The 18,776-nt window shown below is 40.6% G+C and overlaps 1 protein-coding gene across 1 annotated transcript in view; it reads right to left on the bottom strand.

Annotated features, from left to right (window-relative positions):
* The window catches only part of tfpia (tissue factor pathway inhibitor a), a 46,731-nt gene extending 40,321 nt beyond the window's left edge, over positions 1-6,410 (bottom strand). Inside the window, exon 1 of the mRNA XM_084545552.1 lies at positions 6,182-6,410. Coding sequence (XP_084401678.1) covers positions 6,182-6,266 — 85 coding nt within the window. The 5' untranslated portion in view covers positions 6,267-6,410. The remainder of the gene's footprint in view (positions 1-6,181) is intronic.
* Between the last annotated feature and the right edge of the window lie 12,366 nt (positions 6,411-18,776).

Raw genomic sequence — 18,776 nt, 5'->3', positions numbered from 1 at the left:
TTCTCTGCCGAGTGAGATGTAAGATGTTTGAATGGTGCCGTTTATTGATTATATATCAATCAAACATGGTAGGACTCAACTGAGCCGCTTAAATAGACATCTAGATTCATGATTCTTGAGTCGTCTTTGATGGCTGGTTATATGAGCCGAATCTTTTTTCCACCGCTGTTGAATATTAATTAAAAATGAATGAAAATTAAATGCTATTGAATATGTCATTGTAATCATTTAAAAAAAAATTAAAGTGACGGGTAAAAATGGGTTATGACAGGATTTTTATGACCGTGTCAGTCAAAATGACAGACAACGAAAAAGTCTAGCGCAACCTCTGATCAAGCGGTACACGGCAGCAGTGTGATACGACAAAACATCAAAACGATATAAAGAAATAACGGATGGAGTGGCATATCATTTAGCGAAGGACATGCTCCCGCTCAGAGCAGTTGAGAAGTCTGGGTAGTGTAGGTTAAAAAAACAAATCAATAATTATCGATATCGACTAATATGAAACACTTACAGTTGAAACCAGATGTTTACATACACTGTGTTAAAAGACACATAAACCTTTTTTCCTCACTGTCTGAAGTTAAATCAGACTAAACCTCTCCTGTTTTAGCTCAGTTAGGATTACTAAAATTATTTCTATTTGCTAAATGCCACAATAATGAGAGAGAGGGAATTTCTTAGAGAATTTTTTATTACTTTCTTCAAAGTCAGAAGTTTACATACATTACCTTAGTATTTGGTAGCGTTGCCTTTAAACTGTATGACTTGGGTCAAACCTTTTGGGTATCCTTCCACAAGCTTCTCGCAATAGTCTGCTAGAATTCTGGTCCATTCCTCCTGACAGAACTTGTGTAACAGAGTCAGGGTTGTAGGCTACCTCGCTCGCACGCGACTTTTCAGATCTGCCCACAAATTTTCTATGGGATTGAGATCGGGGCTTTGTGATGGCCACTCCAAAACATTGTTTTGTTGTCCTTAAGCCACTTTGTAACTACTTTGGCAGTATGCTTAGGGTCATTGTCCATTTGGAAGACTCATTTGCGCCCAAGCTTTAACTTCCTGACTGATGTCTTGAGATGGTGCTTCAATATTTCCACATAATGTTCTTTCCTCATGATGCCGTCTATTTTATGAAGTGCACCAGTTCCTCCTGTGGCAAAACAGCCCCACAACATGATGCTACCACCCCCATACTTCACAGTTGGGAAGGTGTTCTCAGGCTTACAAGCTTCCCCCTTTTTCCCCAAATGTAACGATGGTCATTATGGCCAAACAGTTCCACTTTAGTTTCATCAGACCACAGGACATGTCTCCAGAAATTAAGGTCTTTGTCCCTGTGTGTATTTGCAAACTGTAATCTGGCTTTTTTATGTTTCTTTTGGAGTAATGGCTTCTTCCTCGCTGAGTGGCCTTTTAGTCCATGTCGGTACAGGACTCGTTTCACTGTGGAGAATGACACTCTCTTACCAGCTTCAGCCATCATCTTGACAAGGTCTTTAGCTTTTGTTTTGGGGTTGATTCGCACGTTTCAGACCAAAACACGTTCATCTCTGGGACATAGAACCCGTCTCCGTCCTGAGCGGTATGATGGCTGGACATTCCCATGGTGTCTATACTTGCGTATAATTGTTTGAACAGATGAACGTGGCACCTTCAAGCATCTGGAAATTGTACCCAGGGATGAACCAGACTTGTGGAGCACCACAGTTCTCTTCCTGATATCTTGGCTGATTTCTTTTGATTTTCTCATGATGTCAAACAAGGAAGCAGTGTGTTTGAGGTGTAGCCTTGAAATACATCCACAGGTGTGCCTCCAATTAAATGAAATGTTGTCTGTTAACCTATCAGAAGCTTCCAAAGCCATGACATCATCATCAGGGCTTTCCTTCATTGTTTAAAGACATAGTCATCTTTGTGTATACATACATACATGTAAACTTAAAAAAATTCTCGAAGAAATTTTGTGTCTCATTATTGTGGCATTTAGCAAATAGAAATAATTTTAGTAATCCTGACTGACCTAAAACAGGAGAGGTTTAGTCTGACTTAACTTCAGACAGTGAGGAAAAAATGTTTATGTGTCTTTTAACACAGTGTTTGTAAACATCTGGTTTCAACTGTATATCGTGATACATTTTTCAGCCATATCGCCCAGCCCTAGTTCAACTTGAGTCAAAGTCTAAGTCTTTTTTTTATTAAAGGTGATCAATAAGACTTCAGAAGTCAGTCATTAAAAGGCTAAGAAATAATTCAGTGAGTTGGCATGACAACTTGATGAAACTGGCAAATAAAACAAACAAGGGACTGACCAGTGGGAAAGGTTGCATGCACAGAAAAACTGTGAATTTCATTAACAGTCTAGCAGTGCTGATGCTTTGATGCAGTAAAGTTACTTCTAGCATGAGACAAAAAAATCATTTTCATATAACCGAAAACTTCAGGCTGCACCTAATAATATTCCAGGCTTTCCACTTATAGGTGTATTCATCTCATGGTAAAGTGTTTTTTTCAGTCATTGGCAAGTACTCTACTGAAGTGTACACCTTGCCGCAAACGCTAATTAACATGACACGTGCTACACAGTTACCTCTCAGTCTATGGCCTGAGGCACACTAATAAAATGACCATTTCAAAGAGCAAGTGAGCATCTAATTAAATTTCTCCACAAATTAATGAGACGTTGTTTGCCCTTCTTTGAGACAAGCAGTAAAGCAACCAGTGCTGCAATGCTGCAATGATACTGATGTTTGGTTCCAAACGGGCTCAGTGACTCCCTCATTGTTTTACCTTTCAAAAAAAGCTATGGTAAATTAAATGCAAATAATAAAAGCTAATGTTCCTCTGTGAACAAAACCTTGATGAAGGCCACTATATTGTGTATAGCACAAATTGCCTGTCTGTATTTATTTATGGCTTGCATTCTCATATCTCTGATGAATGAAAAATATAATTGCTATAATGCTTGTTTTTGCTTTGATATATTAAAGCACACTTGTAGCATATTTGTCCAAAGCAACAAACGTGTTGTTTGCAAATGTTTGCAAAAACCATAAATATAATGAGTTAATTCCTTGCTTAAGAAAAGGGTATAGGAATATTCAGCCTTGTAAAAAGAAGGCTAAAGGACATTCAAATTCAGTTATTCAGGTGTGTGTTACTTCATGTGATATTTGCTGTTAAAACAAAGTAGTGTAAAGAACAATTTAAAGCTCCCCATTATTTCAAGCTGCAGTAAAAGCATTATGTTCTTTAATCTGGGGATGACAGCATGGTGTCCAGCAGACTTTTGACATGTGAACTAAACCACAACAGAAGAATGAACAGAAATACAGTATCTTCTTCAGCAGGTGGTTTGAGTAAGGACTAAGGGGTCCAGCTGTAAATGCAATTATTTGAAATAGATGGATCAATTTAATATTGGAGTGAAACTTACACTGCTAAACTAGTTCAGTTCACCAACTTTCTCACATTTTACTACAGTGTATTATTTACCATCATCAGCTGGTGACACTGAAGCCTCTGGACACAACACTTACAGTGTGTGACACATAAGGAACACAGACAAACTTAACATGCTTTAGTTTTTTCCACAGCTACACTTGGCACTGAAACAGCAGCTTCATTCAGATTACTGCATGTGAAAGACAGGACAGCTGATACCCTTTATCAATTTACTAGCTGACTAAATACAGTCACTTCTTTTCCTCTGTCATTAACAATACAGCAACATCCAAGGGGGGGGGGGGGGGGGGGCTATCTCGCTGTCATTGGGCGAGAAGCTGGGTACACCCTAGACAGGTCTCCAGTCCATCACAGCATTAACACAGAGAAACAGGCCCCAGTCAGCCTGAATCCGAACTGTCAGGCATCCATGCCAACCACCACACCACTGTGTATATCAGGGATGGGCAACTGGCGGCCTGGGGGCCGCACACGGCCTGCGACCTCACTCGAAGTGGCCCTTAGATTAATTTTTGAAAATTATAAAAATGTGTCTTCTGCGGCACTGAATCAGTTGTAATGACACAGTTGGCCACTAGATAGCGCCTCTAATGCAGATGTCGCTTCTACTGGGTGTTCTCCAACAGTGAAGAAGAGACGTTTCGCCGTGGCTAAGAGCGGAGGAGAGGGAAAACTTGATCGAGGAAATCGTGTGTGTGTGTGTGTGTTTCAGGTGAAATGAGAAAAATATTACCTGTTCACAGAATTTAAAAGCAAACCTATGTGCTTAGTCTGCTTAGAGACGTTATCTGCCATGAAAGATTTCAATTTAAGTTGCCGCTACAACACGTTGCACAAAGCTAAATACGAGAAGTATACTGAAGCTGCAAGGGCTGCTATCATAGCGGAGCTCAAATCAAAAGTACGCAAACAACAGCGACTTTTTACCAGTGCCCACTGCTGGTAGTGGTGAGGTAGAGTGGGTATAGGCCTACAGGGAAAATGTTAAACTCTGTCTTAGCGTAAAAATGCACAAATTAGTTCTTGCAATTAATGTTTGTCTGCTGTTCTGCAGCTTTCTGCCATCCTTGAGATGGATGGTGATTTGTATGTTTTATTTTCATAAGCCCTTTGCGCTGAAAAAATAAATAAATAACAGTAAGTGGTTATTTTTTGTTTGCTTCAATAAAAACACACACACACACACACACACACACATATATATATATATATATATATATATATATAATGGCAATTTTATCATATCTGGTTAAGTGTGCGGTCCTATGTGGCCTGTGGTAGTGTCGATGAAAAATTGTGGCCCCCTCCATCATTTAAGTTGCCCATCCCTGCTCTAGATGGAATGAATGAATCAATAAATGACACTGTGATGAGATGGACAAGTTTTTGACAGGCTCCCACGCAAACGCAAACCTGTTACACTGAACATAATTACACAGTAAAGTTTACTTTTCTTTGTTCAAAAAAGGTTGAGGTTTGTATTAATTACAATGTTTGAAATAAACTACAATGAAGTCTGAAAACAAAATATTTGTGTGTCCTGTTTTTTTTTTTTTTTTTGTTGTTTTTTTTGGGGGGGGGGGGGCTATGTACCAAAGGGGGGCCCAGCAGAGAAAGTTTGGGAATCTCTGTATTAACCTAACAAGCATGTCTTTAGACAGTGGGAGGAATTTTTTTAAATATTTTTTTTAATTTGAAAAATGTGACGTTTGTCACCAGGTTACTGGTTTACAAATTCTAATTAACCTGAAATCTTCCTTCCATGCTGGGAAATGATGCATAACAAGCTGACAGACATGTAAGTAAGAGATAAGGCAAGGCAGCAACTGGCATTAAAGGCATACAGTTAAAGTTGCAGTTCATTACCGCAACTTTTCACATTCTGCCTCATTCCTCCTAGCGTAGTGACCTTTCCGGATGTGGTTATTAATAATATCATTTATTATTTATACTATTAATTGCAAGGCCTTTATTAGTGTTATGTTTGCTTGCATGAAGGGACATGGAAGCAAAATAGCCTACAGTTTCTCATTGGCTTCGGACCAGACCTGCCTCAACTCGTACCTTTCACAGTTTGTCTGACATCCAATCCCAAACTACACCCACGAACGTTGTTACGACATGGTAGGACAAGAGGAAGTGCCAGGCGGTTCAGATATGGGTCGTGGCCGGTATGAGAACTGCTGTCGATCTGGACTTTGGCCTTGCATGAGGCAACATTAATCTCCACACTAAGCGGGGCTTACAAGGCGTCCAGCACAACAAACAAACTCAGCAACGCATCATGTGTAGTCTCAATCACAATTAAGACATTTGGGATCATGTATTAGCAGTTTGTGGAGTGTTACACAGATTGACCAGTCGTTCGCAGGGGAAAAACCCCAAGATACAAAAGATAATTCCGCAATGTTCTCCAGTTTAACACGTCACAATGCGCAAATATGCCGTTTACGTTTACGCTTTAATTCCCAACATTTATGATAAAACTATTTCCCATTATAGTAATATCCCATAAACAATACTACGCACGAAAATATGTAAAACTCCAACAAGAGTATACATTATGGACGCAGTTCCATTTTACGTACGAGTTTCTTGGTTAAAAAAATACTGTACTGTAGTAGGCTACATCAGTTTTGGTGAAGTGTAAACAGGAACCCACTTAAAATAATAATCACTACACACACGCTCACTTTTTTGTCAGTCGTCTTACCTTTATCTGTTCTACAAGACCCAAAACAGATGAGACAGGAAAGTGAAACGGCGCACCAAATCCACCACTTGTTGGACAGAGGCATGCTGCTGAATGGGGGGGCTGATCCGCGCTGAATGCCAAGTTTCGAGAAAAACTATCAAGTTGAAGGGCTGGAGTTTGTGAGTGTATGCGTGTCTGGGTGCGTGTACGTGGGTGCGTACTTCCGTTCGATAACACTGTGACGGTCTGCAGGAACTATGGAATTGAAATTCCAAGTAATTTCCTGGAGGGAAACTCCGATACGGAGAAATAAAATATTCCATCAAACTCATAAGCGAATGACAATTGCTATTGTTTATTATCATAATAGCTGTCTTCATCTGTTATCATTTTTATTTTCTTTTTTGTATGACGAAAATAAAATAATACTAATGGGAACGGGCACAACCTTTCGAAATGCATCTCAACTGAAAACCTGATATGGCCAGGGCACACATAATCTCTCTCTTTCTCGGTCTCTCGCTCCCTCTGCGTTTTGTTGGTAGCTGGTAAAGTGTTGCGAGCCAAGCCCCAGGTTGCATCTTCTCTACCCCTTAACAACACTTTAATCTGCAACAATTCATCTCAGACAGATGAGAAATTTTCATCTGAAAACCCATTACCCAGACTTGGCTGTCTGGTTCATTCGGAAAATGTGTACCTGAGTTATGGCCTTTGGAGATGTTCTGAAAACCTGTTCAGCTCCTACGAGCTGGGTGACACATATTATAATTGAGTTTCAAGCTGGCAAAAAATAAAGTTAGCTGAAATTATAGTCTGTCACCCTCTTTGCACCTCTTGCTTTCATGCCTTGAACACATTTATCACACTGTGTTCAATATAGTGCTGGCTTTATGTACAGTAACACACTGTAGAATATAGATGGCAGCACCGATGAAAAGGCAGGAAAAAAAATAGCTTTGTCATTGAAGGCACTGCGGTGGAGTTTTACTTTGTCAGAATCTAAAGATTCTGAGTCTAAAGATGTCTGTCCTCTGTATACATGTCCAAAAAAAGTTTTTTTAAAAAAAAGGGGGGACGGGGGGACAGGTAAGTACCCAAACCGTTAATGGAAATTAGCTGCACCAGTTTCTGGTTGTTTACACAACAAACAGGTTTCAGTAGAGTTTCCTATTTAAACCTCAAACTTCCCACCATTCCCCTAGAACTGAAGAAGCTACTTGGATGAGTGGTGAGACGTCTTCTCAAAAAACTCTACAAGTTCACTTGCCTTTTTTAAACCTTTTTTGGACCACTGGTCTGTTCACTGTGTGTGATGCAGTACAGGAATGAGTAACCATGGTCATTGACTATGTTTGGCAATAAAATGATAAAAAGAGTATTAAAGTTCCATATCTCTGCAAAGATCATCAAGATAGTTGAAGGTGATACTCCCATCAGTTGTATGAGTCAAGTAAACTGTATCAACACACCCTGAGTAAACTATGACTACTTAATTTTCTGATTAAAAGAACAGTGTAGGTGTCCCTCCGATATGTCTTCAGTTATTTTCATTGAATACACTGAACCTGAATTACTTGAAAGCTGCTCCAGTCTATGTTATAAGAAAAGCTTCACATTCAGATTTTTTCCACTGACACCCCCAAACTCTGCAGTTACCTTGAGCAGAGAGGTGTGTTTTGCCAGCTAGTTGGTTTGGCTCTACAGTACTACAATTTTACAGTTCACACATGTCAACTTTGCTCCAACAGAAAGTGGGAAGACAAACTTATGAACAGAAATATGAAGTTTACAGGAATGCTTATGGTGCTCCATGTCTGCAGGATGTGTAGATTGTCAGCAGGTATATCTTATGTTATGTGTTATTATGTTATCTTGTTCATAACTTGTTTTACTGCAAGTATACAGTTATTTTTAAGAGGGTGGAATTAAAGCATTATTTCTTTACCTTAACCAAGTGATTTTAGTAACTTGTCTGTAGCTGTGCCTCAGTTTGGAGACCTCAAATACTGGTCCCTGGAAGATTACTAGGTCACAAGGCATTTTGTTGTGAGTGATCCAGAAAAAACCCTGAGTAATAAATATAACACCATATGCCATATGTTAATTACACTGAACTTGGAACTGTCTTTCTTTGTTGCACCTCCCCACACCTCAAGGGGGAGCTAACTGACTAGGGTTTTCAGCCACTAAAGCGACACTCTTAGAAGAAGATAGCAAAGTGTTGTCTATAACTTACCCAGTGAGCTCAATTTGCCTCTTCTGGAAAGAATGATAACAGTTTCAAGTTCATTCAAAATCAATTTGCAACCGTAGGAACCAAAGGCAGGAGTTTTTTCAGTAGTTGATTATATTCTTCAGCATTAGCTTGGATTTTGGGAAATCTAAAGCTGGGCCGTTACTAGCTTTGTTGTCAGCACAATTTGACTATTGCATACAATTTGTTGAGATTTGCCAAGAAATGCAAAGGAATAGACTCATGGCAATGTCAGGCGAATAGTTGGTGGCCTTAAAAGTAATGGTAAATGGTAAATTGCCTTGCTTTTATACAGCACTTTTCTACCTATTGGTACTCAAAGCGTTTTACAGTCACAAACGCATACACCCATTCGCTCACACACATTCACACACCAGTGCCACTCACAGGGAGCAACTGGGGGTTCAGTGTATTGCTCAAGGACACTTTGGCATGTGGCACATTCCAGAGATCGAACTGCTTACCCTCTGGTTCGTGGACAACCCGCTCTAATTACTGAGCCACAGCCGCTGTCTGTTTTCCATCATATCTCTTTAAAACGGGGATGGGCAACTGGCGGCCCAGGGGCCGCACATGGCCCGCGACCTCACTCGAAGTGGCCCTTAGATTAATTTTTGAAAATTATAAAAATGTGTCTTCTGCGGCACTGAATCAGTTGTAATGACACAGTTGGCCACTAGATAGCGCCTCTAATGACACCGCCTTGTACACGCTTCCACTGGGTCTTCTCCACCAGTGAAGAAGAGACGTTTCGCCGTGGCTAAGAGCGGAGGAGAGAGAAAACTTGATCGAGAAAATCGTGTGTGTGTGTGTTTCAGGTGAAATTAGAAAAATATTATCTGTTCACAGAATGTGAAAGCAAATCTCGGTGTATAGTCTGCTTAGAGACGTTATCTGCCATGAAAAATTTCAATTTAAGTCGCCGCTACAACACATTGCACAAAGCTAAATAGCTAAATACTGAAGATGCAAGGGCTGCTATCGTAGCGGACCTTAAATCAAAAGTGCGCAAACAACAGCGACTTTTTACCAGTGCCCACTGCTGGTAGTGGTGAGGTAGAGTGGGTATACAGGGAAAATGTTAAACTCTTTCTTAGCGTAAAAATGCACAAATTAGTTCTTGCAATTAATGTTTGTCTGCTGTTCTGCAGCTTTCTGCCATCCTTGAGATGGATGGTGATTTGTATGTTTTATTTTCATAAGCCCTTTGCACTGAAAAAATAAATAACAGTAAGTGGTTATTTTTTGTTTGCTTCAATAAACACATATATATCAAATGGCAGTTTTATCATATCAGGTTAAGTGTGCGGTCCTATGTGGCCCTCTGGTAGTGTCGATGAAAAGTTGTGGCCCCCTCCATCATTTAAGATGCCCATCCCTGCTCTAAAACATCCCCTAACTCACTAAAGCATTTTCTGCCCACCTCATCCAGGCGATCTGACTGATGCTGACCTGACAGAGTTGCATCCATTGTATCCAAGTTGCATTCTGCTGCCGCCACTTTTCCCCCCTCTTCAACAGAGGAATGTGAATGTTTCCACTGCTGCCTCCACATTGCTGCTGAAGGCTCTTTTTCTTGGAACCGTCATGCCAAATGTCCTGTAGGCTGTGTTGCTCACAGAGTGACTGCCGAATTCCTGACTGCCCACCTCCATGGGCATATACCTGGTGTTCTACGCCATTACCCTGAGAATCCTCCACTCGCGCTTGGCAGGGCGCTGTAAGCTCCTGCAAGATTTGTTGTCCTGTGGCCTCTGAGACTAAGATAATGTAAGGTCTCAGTGTGCACTCGGTGATGTGTGATGGAATTTTCAGCTGCCTTTCCAGGTCAACCCCTAGTCTTTGGCCATGGAGAGCAAACCAACAGAGCAATCCTTCAATGTTTTGTTTCTCTGCCAGCCCTTAACAAATTGATTGGGCTTGGCTGCAGCTTGGACATATCGGTTTAGATGAGATTGAGACAGTGGTTAATTTCTTTACCGCCTGTGCTATAATATTTGTAATGCACTAATAGAACTGAACTTGTTTAAAGATGTCAGTCCGTGGTGTAGCCACATACATACATTGTAAGATTAAATGCAGATGCAAACTTGTTTAAAGATATTCAAAATAACTTTTATGAATCCGGAAACAAAAGAACACAGATTTGGAATCTGAATCATCTAAAGCTATTTCATAATTTGTCCTTTATTTAAGAAAAAGGAGCATTGAAGGCAGACAGAGTGAATCACTTGTAACAAATCAGTCCACAGTCATGGTACTTTGCAAGCTTGGTACGTGTATGCTTGGTTGTACATCTGTTCACATATGTGGGTTGTTAGGCAAGAATGTGCCTGCCTGTGAGACTAATCATGCAGAGATGTTACTCACTCTGTTTAGTGAAATGGTGCCTCTGTGGAAAGTTGCAGAATGAAAGCCAATATCATATGGTCAAATCTCTAGTGGAATTTCCTGTGGGCTAATTTTCCCCTTTGGCTTGTAGTAGATGACATCGTCTGTCCTCTTTTCACACAGGACTGTCTTCCTGGTAACTCAGGAGAGGAATATGGGTTCTAGGTTCATCTGTGTATTGGGAGAGGGAGACGGTGTATCAAAATGAAGAAAACGCGGTTGTTGGCAGCACATGTAGCAGTCTGATATTAAAAACTAGAATATCAGATATTTATTTTACAATGGATTTGTTGCTGTTGTTCACTGATGTGAACTGATATGACTCATTTTTCTTACCTAACAAATACTTAACATAAACCATCAAACAAATGCATAAGTAGCTGTAGAGAAAAAAAAAAAAAAAACACTACAGTTTTAATACGGTTTACCTGCACATAGAGAACTGTTAAAACCACAACAGGTAATATTTATTTCTGGTCCTTGGCAGTGCTTTCCTTTGATATAACAGGTCACGAAAAAAAATCTGAGGGGCCCTGAGAGAGAAACATTACTCTTTGGATGTACTGTTCACAGCATCATGCAACTTATGATATTGAGTCATGAGTTAATATGTATCTATCCAGATCTGACATACATTTTGAATAAATGCTTAATTTTTCATACTAACTGTGCACAAACTATTTTGGATATTTCAGTGTATTTCCTTTTTCTATGTGCAAATTTTAAAAGTACTGGTGGATGACAGGTATAATTGACTACTAAAGATCACAAAATTGTTCTTCTAAGTTGCTTCCTAACGAGTAGTTCAAGCGCAAGCCTGGTAGTAAGTGAATGAGGTGAATACGTGATGTTATTTCTCAAGTTTTTAAAGTTTAAAATTTAGACCCAGACATCCACCCCACTTCAGCTGGTGCTACTCTCATATCTCTAGGATTGTGGTCGATTTTATTAACCCCCTGAAACCATGATAAGAGAGTAGCAGTAACCAGAGTTCAGACCAGAAGACAGAGTTGTAGTCTTATACACTACTTCTCTGCCGCTTCTCAAGGACTGTCTCACACCCAAAACTCTCTAAACTCCATAGATGTTCTGTCTGCTCCCAGATTTTTTAAATCAAAAAAACAAAAGAGGAATTCATAGGAACAAATCAAATCAATGCAAATTCATTGGTAGAACAGAAGAATAGGAAAATTAAATGTGGTCTTTTAAATATCAGATCTTTCTTGTTTAAATCTATTTTAGTGAATGATTTGATAACTGATCATCAGATTGATCTGTTCAGTTTGACTGAAACGTGGCTGCAGGATGATGAATATGTTAGTTTAAATGAGACTATGTCACCCAGTCATAGCAATTATCACATTCCTTGAGCACAGGGAGAGGAGCAGGAGTGGCAGCAATCTTCCACTCTGATTTATCTATTAATCCTAGACCTAAGGAGAGCTTTAATTCATTTGAAAGTTTTACTCTTAGTCTTCCTCATCCAGACTGGAAAACACAAAAACCAATTCTTAGAAACCAAATTTTTGAACAGATAGTCATTAGTAGTAGGTGACTTTAACATCCATGTTGATGTTGTCAGTGACAGCCTTAGCTCCTCATTTACATCATCTACATCATTATTAGAGTCAGTTGGCTTTTCTCATAATGTAAACAGATCAACTCACTGTTTTAATCACACCTTAGATCTTGTCCTATCATACGGCATAGAAACTGAAGGTTTAACATTATATTTACTCATAGCCCTCTTTTGTCCAATTGGTTCCTCATAACATTTGAATTTACAATAATGGATTACACAGGAATTGGAAAGATATTTCATTACAATAGATGCTTATCTGATGATGCTGTAACCAGATCAGGGATGGGCAACTTAAATTTTTCATCGACACTACCAGAGGGCCACATAGGACCGCACACTTAACCAGATATATACATATATATATATATATATACATATATACACATATATATATATATATATACATACATATATATATATACATATATACACATATATATATATATACATACATATATATATACATATATACATACATATATATATACATATATACATACATACATATATATATATTCAGCGCAAAGGGCTTATGAAAATAAAACATACAAATCATCATCCATCTCAAGGATGGCAGAAAGCTGCAGAACAGCAGACAAACATTAATTGCAAGAACTAATTTGTGCATTTTTACGCTAAGAAAGAGTTCAACATTTTCCCTGTATACCCACTCTACCTCACCACTATCAACAGTGGGCACTGGTAAAAAGTCGCTGTTGTTTGCGTACTTTTGATTTGAGGTCCGCTACGATAGCAGCCCTTGCAGCTTCAGTATACTTCTCGTATTTAACTTTGTGCAACGTGTTGTAGCGGCAACTTAAATTGAAATCTTTTATGGCAGATAACGTCTCTAAGCAGACTAAGCACATAGGTTTGCTTTTACATTCTGTGAACAGATAATATTTTTCTCATTTCACCCGAAACACATACACGATTTTCTCGATCAAGTTTTCCCTCTCCTCCGCTCTTAGCCACGGCGAAACGCCTCTTCTTCACTAGTGGAGAACACCCAGTGGAAGCGTGTACGAGGCGGCGTCTGCATTAGAGGCGCTATCTAGTGGCCAACTGTGTCATTACAACTGATTCAGTGCCACAGAAGACACATTTTTATAATTTTCAAAAATCAATCTGAGGGCCACTTCGAGTGAGGTCGCGGGCCGTGTGTGGCCCCCGGGCTGCCAGTTGCCCATCCCTGATCTACTAGATCACCCAGTTTACGGACTTGGGCACGCGTCACAACACACACCGGAAAAACAGGGAGCACATTTGGTACAATTGGGACAGACACATCAGAAACAGGAATTTCAGTTACCTCAGGGGTCGCTGGAAACACCTTACTTCCAGCCAGATCATTCCCCAAGATTAAATCCACCCCTGCCACTGGCAACTGATTACGTACCGCCACTCGAACTGGACCGGACACTAGTGCAAAGAAAAGTGTAACATTGTGCAATGGCACACGCAAATCATTAATTTCAAGTCCCCACACCATAAAATCAGATCCACAGTACGACACGTCAGAAAACGGCACCACCCCACGACAGGCTACAGATTGCTTTGCACCAGTATCTCGTAAAATGGTTATTGGGACCTTGTCTACCTCAGTACCAGTCAGAGAAAAGAAACCCCTTGAAATGTATGGCTTAAACTCTTCATCCATTTCCAGATCTAGCAAACCCACCGATTCTAGCTGTTCAATGAACATCTCACTCTGAATTAGGTTGACAGCTGATGGAGTTTCACTCTTAACCTGGTCTTTTCTCTTCAGCACCGGGCAAACAGCAAGAAGGTGGCCAGACTCGTGACAGTAATAACATTCACGGGTCCCACCAGATAAATTATTCCTGGAGGCTTTTGGAGAACACATCTTACCATCAACTGGCACAGCTGTATCAAGATGACCGGGGACACATAAAAACTCTTATGAGTAAGGATGAACTCATCAGCACGAACGGCAGCTGCCGTGAGAGTTTCCATCTTCTGTTCATTTAAATAAACAATGCGTTCTGGCAAACACTTTTTAAATTCCTTCAGAAGCACCAACTCGTGCAGCTGCGCAAACTCTTTAACTCTGCTGGCTTGACACCATTTATCGAAAAGAACCCCTTTCTCCCGTGTTTATTGAAGCAAATTCCACACAAGTCTGGTTGCCATTTTTCAAAAAGGTTCTAAATTTTTGTCTGTAAGCTTCAGGAACCAATTCATAGGCATGCAACACTGCAGCCTTCACAGTTTCATAATCTAAGCTCTGTGACAAAGTCAGTGCGGCACACACCTCTTGAGCTTTACCATACCAGTTTGCATTGAAGCATCAAAGACCAGACCTCCTGTGGCCAATTTAGCATAACTGCAATTTGCTCAAATGCACTGAAATACAAATCCACTTCAGATTCTCTGAAAGGTGGTACCAGTACTATATGCCTACTCACATCAAAACTTTTGTGAGAGGTTTGCCAAGAGAAATGCGAGTGAGGGGCCACACTGGGTTGGCACTCCAGCTCCAAAACCTTCACCCAAAGGTGCATAGCCTCCACCTCCAACTTGCGGTTCAGCAGCTCCATTTCTTTTATGCGAAGTGTGAGCTGGAGCTCTTCTGCAGCTATACCAGGTGGATCTGTGGAAACAGGTGGAACAGGTAAATGGCCTTGCTTTTATATAGCGCTTTTCTACCTATTGGTACTCAAAGCGCTTTACAGTCATAGACACATATACCCATTCGCTCACACAAGCACACACCAGTGCCACGCACTGGTGTCTTGCTCAAGGACACTTCGGCATGTGGCACATTCCGGGGATCGAACCGCTAACTCTCTGGTTCGTGGATAACCCGCTCTACCTACTGAGCCACAGCCATCCACAAACATCCCCTCCATGTCAGCTTTTGCGGCTTCAGCATCAGATAGCCCTACCACCAACCCCTTCTCCAACAGTGTCTTCTGAACAAGTTGTTCGAGTTCCTCTTTCTTTACATTTACGGGTACAGGCACATTAAAATGACTTGCAACAATCCTGAAGCTCCCAAAGAAGAACCAGAGATCCACGAAAATGTGCAGTCCATAAACAAATTTATTTTGCCATTGTTGTATTCAGGGTGAGCGATGCCAAAATAACAAACAAAACAACTAAAACAACTAACCATTTTAGTCATCTCCTTAAATTCTACCTAACTATCAAACAAATCAATGAAATGAAATACAGGAGTTCTTCCCTAACTCCCTAACCCAAAAAACAGGAGAAAAGAGAGATAAACAAAAACAGGCTTCTCACCCCTACTCGGCCAAACTGCAATAAAGAAAACAATCAGACTGGGTAGATCATTTGATGTGTAGTGTGGTTCAGCTCCGGATCGGGCCGCAGGAAGAGAGGAGATCACCTGGGGCCTCATGTACGAACGTTGCTTAAGTACAAAAACGTTACGTAAGTACTCGCTCACGTAAAAGTTCAGATGTATCAAGAGTGAAATGTCCGGGAATTTTGTACGTGGCTACGCCAACGACGTGGCTGGCGTAAGTAGGATTCTACAGATGTCGATCCTTTGGCGACACTTAGAGGTGATGCCAGGAAACTGTCATAAATGTGAAAACTATTACTCCGACCGATCGGGACTGTGCCGGTCGACCCTGAGCAGATCCATGCAAGCCGCGTGGGACGGAATTATCCGCATGTCAGCCAGGTATATCAGATTCCCATACAATGCATCTGAACAGGTCAACGTTAAAGAGCAATCTGCAGCGAGAGACGGTTTTCTGAATGTAATCGGAGCTATCGACTGCACACACATTGCTATAAAAGCGCTATCGCATGAATTTGTAAATGTCAACAGGAAACATTTTCATTCGATCAGTGTGCAGATCATACGTGATGCGCAAATGCAAGTAAACATTGTGGCAGCGTGCCAAAGAACACATTTTACCCATCCCCACTCCAGTGAGTAGCGTCTCCAATTCTATTTCTGTGAAGTTCTTCTTCTTTCCCGTCTTCCTCATTCTTATGTTTTCGTTTTCTGATCGCGCAGAGAGGGGAATCTCAGGTGCAGAGTCAATTTAAATATAATTTCCATATTTAAAATGGGCGTGGACAGGGAGTTGCATATTTAAAAGGGGCGTGGACAGGGAGGAGTCGGGTACGTTCAATCGGGATGTACAAAGGAAATGTGCTTCGAAATGCTTCTAAATCTGAACTTACGTCACGATTTACAAGGAAATCTACGCAACTGTTAGTACATGAGGCCCCAGGCTTCTCCAACAAAATGTTGGTTCAACCAGCCCCCTCCAATCAGGGGCCCACAGGAAGCTGAAACGAGAAAAATGGGACAACAGCAACCCCTACAGGCAGGGAGGGAGTTCAATACCACAGGTATACAGATGCATGACTCACAGTCATAACACCAGGTTCCTAAGTTTTATAGATGATGAACTCAGTCAGCTCATGTGGGGATGCCCCTGAGGTAACATTAACTGATCTGCCTTTCAGTCAGTGGCTGAATGCTGATAAGACTGTGCTCAGATAATTACATTACAGGCTGAAATTAGAGGCCACCCCCTCAACAAATTTTGCCAAATGGCAGTGCTTTCCCTTTATAAGACGTTATGCTCCACTGCACAAATAAAGAGACTTTACTTTTAGGTGATGCAGTCACATCAGACTATGCAAAGCCAACCCTCTAAACCCATTTTAGTCATCTCCTTAAATGTCTAAGCTTTGTTCGAACAGACCAAAAGAAAGAGGATAGAATAGAACCCATCAGTTGGACAGATTCACACTGTAAATTGAAAGTTTAATATTACTGTGTCTACTGTATCCTATGGTGGCAGTCTTTTCAGATGTACCACTGAACTGCACCTCATATTGGGGAAGACAATACCTGTGCCAAACCATTTTCAATACACATTTAAGAGTTCTTGTAACCCAGAAGGGTCATGAATATGTCTGTCATAGGGACATATTGTGCGGACAAATCTCTAAATTTGCTGAAGAAACCAGTGAGACAAACCAACAGACTACTCCTGAAAAAGAAAAAGATGCTGTTGTCGTTCTGGTTCATAACAGTGTAATCATTTTGGTGCAGACTTATTTTTTTGAGATGTTTTTACAACAAGCAGGGATGGGCAACTGGCGGCCCGGGGGCCGCACATGGTCCGCGACATCACTCGAAGTGGCCCTTAGATAAATTTTTGAAAATTATAAAAATGTGTCTTCTGCGGCACTGAATCAGTTGTAATGACACAGTTGGACACTAGATAGCGCCTCTAATGCAGACGCCGCCTTGTACACGCTTCCACTGGGTCTTCTCCACCAGTGAAGAAGAGACGTTTCGCCGTGGCTAAGAGCGGAGGAGAGAGAAAACTTGATCGAGAAAATCGTGTGTGTGTTTTCAGGTGAAATTAGAAAAATATTATCTGTTCACAGAATGTGAAAGCAAATCTAGGTGCATAGTCTGCTTAGAGACGTTATCTGCCATGAAAGATTTCAATTTAAGTTGCCGCTACAACACGTTGCACAAAGCTAAATAGCTAAATACTGAAGATGCAAGGGCTGCTATCATAAAGGAGCTCAAATCAAAAGTACGCAAACAACAGCGACTTTTTACCAGTGCCCACTGCTGGTAGTGGTGAGGTAGAGTGTGTATACAAGGAAAATGTTAAACTCTTTCTTAGCGTAAAAATGCACAAATTAGTTCTTGCAATTGATGTTTGTCTGCTGTTCTGCAGCTTTCTGCCATCCTTGAGATGGATGGTGATGTGTATGTTTTATTTTCATAAGCCCTTTGCGCTGAAAAAATAAATAACAGTAAGTGGTTATTTTTTGTTTGCTTCAATAAACACCTATCAAATGGCAGTTTTATCATATCAGGTTAAGTGTGCAGTCCTATGTGGCCCTCTGGTAGTGTCGATGAAAAATTGTGGCCCCCTCCATCATTTAAGTTGCCCATCCCTGAATTAGAGCTTTAAATAAATCTGGAATCTGTCAGGTTGCCCTTTTTGATAAATGCATTTCTATTGTACTATTTTAAGAAAATGAAAGGCCTATCAATCAAACATATTTCTATTCCCAACTCTACAGGTGACAGTAAAAGAAATCTCATATTGCATGGAGGGTTCTCGGGCTTGCCATATATCAATAATGCCTTTCTCAAGAGAATGCCATGGTCTGAAAGAAACATTACTTGGTTCAGCAGTGAAGACTTGATCCCCTGCAATGGCTGTCTTTTATTAAACCAGACAAAACATCCAATAGCTTGATCTGACACTGCTACACTGGGTAATCTTATGATAAGCTACAAATAATAACTGCCGCTCCCTGCTGCCTGAATCAGGGTACAGTCCATACCAGTGGGAAGCAGAAAACAAATAAAAGCACATAGCACGTAGCAAGTGTGAGGA

This window comes from Chelon labrosus (assembly GCF_963514085.1).
Source record: "Chelon labrosus genome assembly, chromosome: 5".
Taxonomy (NCBI): Eukaryota; Metazoa; Chordata; class Actinopteri; order Mugiliformes; family Mugilidae; genus Chelon; species Chelon labrosus.
This window is presented reverse-complemented; position numbering and strand designations above follow the sequence as displayed.